Genomic DNA, 7,779 nt, shown 5'->3' with positions numbered 1-7,779 from the left:
GACGGTTCCGAATGCAACAGAACATGTGTTATGTCAACACTTCAAACAAAGTATGTATAAATGATCTCATACTATCCTGCTCTAAAAAACATGTCGTATATTCAAGGGTATGTAACGTGGACATGTTGTACAGGTTTAGGGCAAGTTAACATTTTCTGGTGGTTCGGTTAAAGGTAGAATGAGGCTCCTTAATGTGAACAGTGTAAATATTTACTGTATGTGCATCATTTCACAACACAACTAGTGAAACCAGTTGGCCGAGCTGGTTGCCCCCTTCAGAGGTCGACATTTATTATTAATAAGTCCCGTTAATACGCATCTCTTTACCCTTGGGTGTTTGCATCCTAGTGAGTATATCTGGGTACATTTGGGCATATACTGAGAGAAACAAATAAAGGAACACTTGAAAATTCAAGTGTTCCTTTAATGTTTTCCAGTTTTTTACCACCAGCTTTGATTAGTGCTGTGGGAGGAATTCTGAGAATAAATAAAGGAACACTGCCATGAAATGGTGCCCCCTTAGTTGTTTCCCTCACTATATATACGCATTTATACCACGAACTTTAATGTCCCGGGTTGATGACGACGCCCCCACCTGTAATTTGAACTCATGAAAATGGACGAGGATGAGAAATTGAAATCAGTTGAGCAAGATCACCAGCTATGAATGTTTCAAATGTTCCCGGACAACCGTCATCGATTTTCACCCGGAGCAAATGCATTAGACGCCCATACCTCTGTGAATCCACATAGTAAAGTTGCCAACTTTACTAGCTACTCATACAATTCAGGAGAGATCCAACTCCCGGTAGGAACACAAACGACTCGATTTATGATACAGACCCATCTTCCCGTCGCCGTTCTCATAATGTAAGCAGTAAACCTGCTTGAACATGTAAATTGTACATGGCAGCTGTATTGTCTTTTGGTCAAAGCATGGTGTTCAGTATTAGTCTGCCATGAGTCTTCGTTTTGTTACTTACGATGAATACGTTTTCACAAACACTGATACTGAAACACTTAAGTTGTTTCTTGATATTGTGTTCTTATACTGTTTCATGTGAAGTTATTTGTAAATGAATATTATACAGTGTTCTGCCCATACAGAAAATATTTGGTATTTTTTCTTACAAAACTCTTCTATTTGAGAAGCACAATTCACGCATGTAATTACACTGATTATATAGCTATAACCTTCATAATAAACACATTATGAATATTCCGTTGCAGGGAATACGTTCATGGTTGCATAGTTTTTGCAAAACTTCTTTATAGTTAGATTTCAGACTAATTTTCTATCTTGTTGTCCGCGTGTCTTCTCTGTTCTCTTTTGGCGGTGGGATAGCCTAGTGGTTAAAGCGTTAGCCCGGTTCACTCACTCTTTGTTCCGCTTCAATTACAACGTGATAAAAGCATGTTGAGTAATATGTGCATGTCAGGTTACATTTATCCTTGTTCCTACAGCTGTTTGTCTTGTGTCATTCGGTGTTTTGCTTCTTTCTGGTTCGGCCTTCCTTATTCCGCGAAAAAATGTGTATTTTCTGCTTTTAATAAGCTTGTCGTGACATTTGTACTGCGTAAATGTCAATATTGAATTATTACTAAGCATTATTTGCATTCTGCTTTTGAATTTCGTACAGCACCAATTTCCGGTACAGGTTCTTTCTGAATCCACTCGACAGTTTGATTAGGGACACAGACATACATTTCCCAAAACGTTTAAAGTTCGATGTATTCGGGCAATTGTGCTTTTCGAGGATTTCCCTTGTATGTGAGTATATGATTAATTTTGGACTGGTTGCAAACAGTCTGATCTCCAAACAAAACTTTTACAGGATATTGATATCGTTTATACTTTTTATTTACACTATCATATGAATACATAAAACACCATCACCCGATAACAATAAAACTGAATGCTAGAATGTCTCCCAATTGACATTACATTCTGATACAGTGAGGACTATGGGGTTTTGTCCATTTAATACCTGCTATATCGTAGCAAGTATCTATAATCACTTAAGTAAGTGAAACGGGTAGCAAGTAGTTCCTTGACATTGTGATTTTTCCTCAACATGCTCAACAGGAAAATATGGAGAGAACTGGAGCCACTGGTGTAATAACAAAAAGTGCGCATCAAATTCAACTTAGGGTCGCCCTTGAAGATACCGGTTTGAATTGGTCGTCAGCAACCCATGCTTGTTGAAAGAGGTGACTAAAGGGATCGGGTGAACTGGCTCGCTGACTTGTTTGACAGATGTCATCGTATCCCAACTGAGAAAATCGATGCTCATGATGTTGATCACTGGATTGTCTGGTCCAGATTCAAATATTTACACATCGCCACTATATGCATGTATCTGGGATAAAGCTGAGTGCGAACAAAAAAAAACTACTAATGGTCATGTCTTTCAGAATGCGAGATACTGTGGAAGGATGAAGACTGCAGACAGGGTGATCATTGCAATTAACATTGTGAAACATTTGAACATACATATATATGGAAAATATGTCTATTTGTTGAATTTAGTGACACTCCTTCATGAGTGACTCAGCTTTAAGCGACGATGTTCCCGCCAAAGAAACAGAGACAAATACACCTTGCACATATCAGGTTAATATCAATATAACATGCCATGTTTCGTGCGTCATGATACTGTTACAACCTGTGACAGTCAACATTATGGAACTAACTGTGATAAAACCTGCATCTCAAGATCTTGTGATGGAAATCTTCCTGTAACTCAACAGTTGCGACAGGATGCACTCTCTTTCCTAAAAAAGTTCCATGCGGCAATCTAAGCAATTCTGCCACAGACAGCCGCCATAAGATGATTCCTTACATCTTGCGTAGTCCATTCAAGATACTGATTTCATCTGTTATATTTTTGACGTATCTACACATATTGTAGTTCACTGAGAAAATCTCCTAAAAGGTCAAAATCTGTTTCCATTAGCGTAGTTCTCTTTTGTTCTTTCAGCTCCACGTGCTGAAAAGTCCTACGGATAGCTAGCAATACAGTCACTTTATTGCATAAATAAATTGTATTTTGAAAACTGCTTCAAAGCGCAGATTCATACAACATAACGTCACCATTATTTTGACTTCAGAACACTCTGATAGCATAAACATTGATGTCGATTGCTTGAAATCGAGATTTGGTCGTTTGATAAATGCTCAAATTGCGTTTTCCCTGTAGAATGTGATGCTGGTCACTATGGAGTCAACTGTGTGAACACATGTACTGACAGGAAGTGTTTTGATGTCATATCGTCATGTGATCGCTACACCGGGTCATGTGACAGGGGTTGTCTTCCTGGTTGGAGAGGAGTGGACTGTACACAAGGTACGGGGCGGTGGGATAGCCTAGTGGTTACAGCTCGTCACGCCGAGGACCAGGGTTCAATTTGTTAAGCTCATTTCTGGTGTTGCCCAGCCGTGATATTGCTGGAATAATGCTAAAAGCGGCGTAAAAAACATACTCACTCACTGCACAAGGTACATGCTGACATATGTTATTTGAGTCACAGGGTACTCCAATATTTATCAATATGTGATATGCAACTCACTACCTCAAGTTCATTTGACCGGATATTACATTTTAGTCATATTTTACCATTGAGAAAGTATATGCTTGGAGTCGGTTCTTGGAGTGCGTGGGATCTATTCTGACCGGGACTCAAAATTGCGTAGGTCTGGAATGAATGAGGTGTTGTAGGAATATCTATAACTTCAAGTAAAAACATTAAATTTTGAATGGTCGGTTTAATTGAACGTTAACATATTGGGCCCTGAATACCAACTTCTATTTTCAGTGAATATTATGTTCTTTTGTATTGTTATTGCTTTATTCTCTTTAGTAATAAATATTCTGCAATCTCTTCAGTGACATCTGTTTGAATAATCCTGCAATTGTGTGCGCGTATTTTCAAAAACTGAAAAGCTTACAATTACAAAATATTGTGTCCTGTTTGGTTGTTGAAAGAAAGCGTGCATAACTGAAATTTATGCACGTACACTAAATGATTACACATGTTTTCCCCTACAGAATGTGGCCACGGAACCTATGGACAGAACTGCAGCATGGCGTATTCAGATCGAAAATGTGCAGGAGATTCGTCTTGTGACCATGTGAGAGGAACATGTGTTTTGGGATGCGTGTCTGGATGGAAGGGTGAAGACTGTAATGAGGGTAACGGCACTTTACATATCAACACGGCTTCACGTGCTTAACACACGTCCAAACCGCCAGAGATGTTCTATTGTGCATTTTTATAAAATACATGTTTTGTTACTTTTACATTATTGCATTATAATATAAATATAAAATAATATATGAGTAAGACACCACTTGAAATTAAAGAAGTTGTTAATGGTCGTCGATACTGATAGACGTAGATAAGCACAAGGTGGTCAGTGGATGACACAAACTCCATGTAACCTAGCCCCATGGCACGATCGATGAATCACGTCATATTTACATCAATTATTTTGTACTGTATTGCTTGACAGTGTTTGTATGTGTTGTAAGTCTGTGACAGCCAACATTACGGAGCTAACTGCGCTGAGGCCTGCGCCTCCAGACACTGTAAGGGGAACTCTTCCTGTAACTCAACAGGGGCATGTGACAACGGGTGTAAGACAGGATGGACACTGACTGATTGCACAGGTAACGGTGTTTGTTAAATTGTGTCGTTTATGGTGGTGAAATGCAACAGACGTTTTGGTACCAATTCTAAATAATGATTTATACATTTATACATGCTGCAGCTTGCGAGACCCATCTGTATGGTCCAGATTGTACAAAGACCTACTCCACCAGACACTGTATGCGGAGCTCCTCCTGTAACTCAACAGGGGGATGTGACAATGGGTGTGAGGAAAGATGGACAGAGACTGATTGCACAGGTAATGAAACCATCGGGTTAATAAGAAAACATCTTTTGATAATCTTACGTGAGTTAAATGTTGGAGTCGCGTTTTACTTATGTGTTGTTAGAATGTGGCAGCCACCACTACGGACCCAACTGTTCCAAAAAATGTGTCTCCAGACACTGTATGGGGAAATCTTTCTGTAACTCAACAGGGGTGTGTGACTATGGGTGTGAGACAGGGTGGACAGAGACTGACAGCAGGGGTAATATTCCCCTCTGCAGACATGTATGACTCAATGAGTGTCATGTGAAATCAGGACAATCATAAAACAAAGGTTGCTTCATTTTCTCTGGGGATGTCTGTTTGAATTAGGTTTACAGCATATCTGCTTGTATAATTGTATTATGTTTCATGGTTCAAGTATTAAGGTGAAAAATATGGTTTTGTTGCATAAAAGCAACCAGATTCACCGAATTGTAAACTTAAAGTTTGCTGTTTCGCCAAAATGAAACTACTAAGCTATTGTTGCTGTTTCGCCAAAATGAAACTTCTAAGCTATGTCTATTTGTAGAAATGCCAATAATGTTCGCCAAATGTACGCACGGTATCTCCACACACTAGGTATTAAGGTATCGATAACGGAATATGTGCCATAACCGTTCACTCAAAGAGATCAACTATCAGACGTGAATATATTTAGGCGATAAACACAGTATGTTTCTACAATAACCGATTTAACATCGAACTACCTCGTCCTGCGGAAGACACTGCGTAATCCGGCATGGGACAAAAGGCGACTTGAACTCGTCTGTGAAGGGAGTGGTAGGTTCCGTTCGTATTTTTTGTAACATTGCAACATAAAAAAATATTCTGTCCAAAGAAAACAAACTACTGTTTATTCAATGCAATACTGTAACACCTAAGAACAATATATAACATATACCATGATACCAAATTGATACCGTCTGATTTTATGGATTGACCAATCAAATTCGAGCATTTCACGTAGTCATGGTTGAAAAATGTTTTGACAGATACGATTGTCAGTTTTCAATCAAAGAACAAGTAGTGTCTGCAAAAGGAAAAAAAATACTTAATTGTCAGAGCACTATATTATTTGTCACTGGCCTAATTGCCATCGCAGCTAAAAGTGTTTATTTCATTTCCATTGTCTTTACTCCAGCAAAACAAACCACTCAAGGGGGAGGAAATACTTACTTTCTTAAAACGAACCATACACGGAGACAACATCGAATTGTAAAGTTCAAATTCACTCTTTTGACGAAATGAAACTATTTTCTTTGATGCCATTTCACTAATAATTTTCCTCCAAATGTTTTTTCGAAACTTCTATCTGAAATCAAATACAAGGTTGGAAGATATCATCGGAACGTGCACTTCACACAAAGATAGTGACAATTGTACGAAAATGCAGAAGTGCTGTGAACGATATCAGTGCCACCAAAAGAATAAACAGTGTCTATAAAATGTTCCGAGTTGTCAAAACACAGTATTTCACTGACCTAATTATCATTAAGGGTGAAAGTGTTGTTTCAGTTCCAGCGTCTGTACCTCAGCAAGACATACTTATACCTGCAGTGACAGTAACAGCAATCGTTGTCGCTGTAGTTGTAGCAGTTGCCGTTGGTGTTATCATCTGGAGAAGACGAAGGTAACGGATGCTGATTCAAATGATATTCAATAATCTATTACATTTCCAAAACATGACGTTGTGGTATAACGTGTAAAAATAGAAACAGACTCTCGATAGTAATGCAATTACACTATTTGTGTTTTAACCGATGGTTCTAATATAAAGAGGCATGAATTAACGCAGAAAGGATTTTGCTGTTGATTGTTCGAATATATTTGTAAATCAGACCAGCACTGGAAGAATCTGAATCCCATGATTACTATAACACAAGTCATCTCTCGAAACCTGAAACAAAACAATCACCAGAAAACGAAGAAACTAACCTTGAAGCAGGAACTTATGAGTGCCTCAATGGGATGTCAAATAACGCCCAAGGCTCTGCAGAGACATATTGCACACTCAACACAGACAAGCCAGGTGATGGGGCATCTGATGAAGTGGCGGACAAGGAAGGGGACGACATATACGAGCCAACAGAGCCACGGACATATGAAACGCTTGACAGCACTTCTCGTGACATGGATGGTGACTATAATAAATTGTGCGAGATTAAATAACGATATTAACACGACCTAATATTTTCACTCACTCTATCTGTGCCGGCAAGGAGTGAACTCGAGCTGGAAGACAACTATTTCAATCTGCTCTCGTATCTCTATCAATTGATTGTTTTTGTTTCTTTCTTGTTTAATGCCACACACAGCAATGATCCAGCTATAAGGCGACGGTCTGTAAATAATCGAGTCTTGACTAGACCACCTAGTGATCAACAACATGAACATCGATCTACGCAATTGGGATACGATGATTTGTGTCAACCAAGTCAGCGAGCCTGACAACCCGATCCAATTAGTCGCATCTTACGACAAGCATGGGTTGCTGAAGACCAATTCTAACCCGTATCTTCACGGTTAATTGATTGAGATCTAGTGTATTGACCATATAACACCATTGATTATTGGCATGTACTCCAAACATGCATGTCGCCATATTACCATGTGATTTTGTAACACTAGTATTCGATTCCATTAGTATATTTTGCTTTGATAAATATACTAGTATTTGCGTATGCGGTCATCCTACCATAATCCAAACCAGTTTCAAAACATAATTTACAACATCACTGTTTATGATTAGAGGTTGTCCTTTTGAGACGACATCAAGTATTAACTTTAGCGAGATATTGACAAGTATGGTTTGACAGATAATAATTATCATGTCTTATTTTCAGAAGAAAATATTCTCAGTG

At 38.7% G+C, this 7,779-nt stretch overlaps 1 protein-coding gene across 1 annotated transcript in view; it reads left to right on the top strand.

Moving 5' to 3' along the window:
- LOC124268021 (protein draper-like) overlaps nucleotides 1-7,271 on the top strand; it is a 35,163-nt gene extending 27,892 nt beyond the window's left edge. The window contains exons 3-8 of the mRNA XM_046703027.1: nucleotides 3,201-3,347; nucleotides 4,050-4,193; nucleotides 4,533-4,670; nucleotides 4,772-4,909; nucleotides 6,434-6,548; nucleotides 6,757-7,271. Coding sequence (XP_046558983.1) covers nucleotides 3,201-3,347; nucleotides 4,050-4,193; nucleotides 4,533-4,670; nucleotides 4,772-4,909; nucleotides 6,434-6,548; nucleotides 6,757-7,087 — 1,013 coding nt within the window. The 3' untranslated portion in view covers nucleotides 7,088-7,271. The remainder of the gene's footprint in view (nucleotides 1-3,200; nucleotides 3,348-4,049; nucleotides 4,194-4,532; nucleotides 4,671-4,771; nucleotides 4,910-6,433; nucleotides 6,549-6,756) is intronic.
- The last annotated feature ends 508 nt before the right edge of the window (nucleotides 7,272-7,779 follow it).

This window comes from Haliotis rubra, unplaced genomic scaffold, assembly GCF_003918875.1.
Source record: "Haliotis rubra isolate DU_JTF1 unplaced genomic scaffold, ASM391887v1 Scf1355, whole genome shotgun sequence".
Taxonomy (NCBI): domain Eukaryota; kingdom Metazoa; phylum Mollusca; class Gastropoda; order Lepetellida; family Haliotidae; genus Haliotis; species Haliotis rubra.
This window is presented reverse-complemented; position numbering and strand designations above follow the sequence as displayed.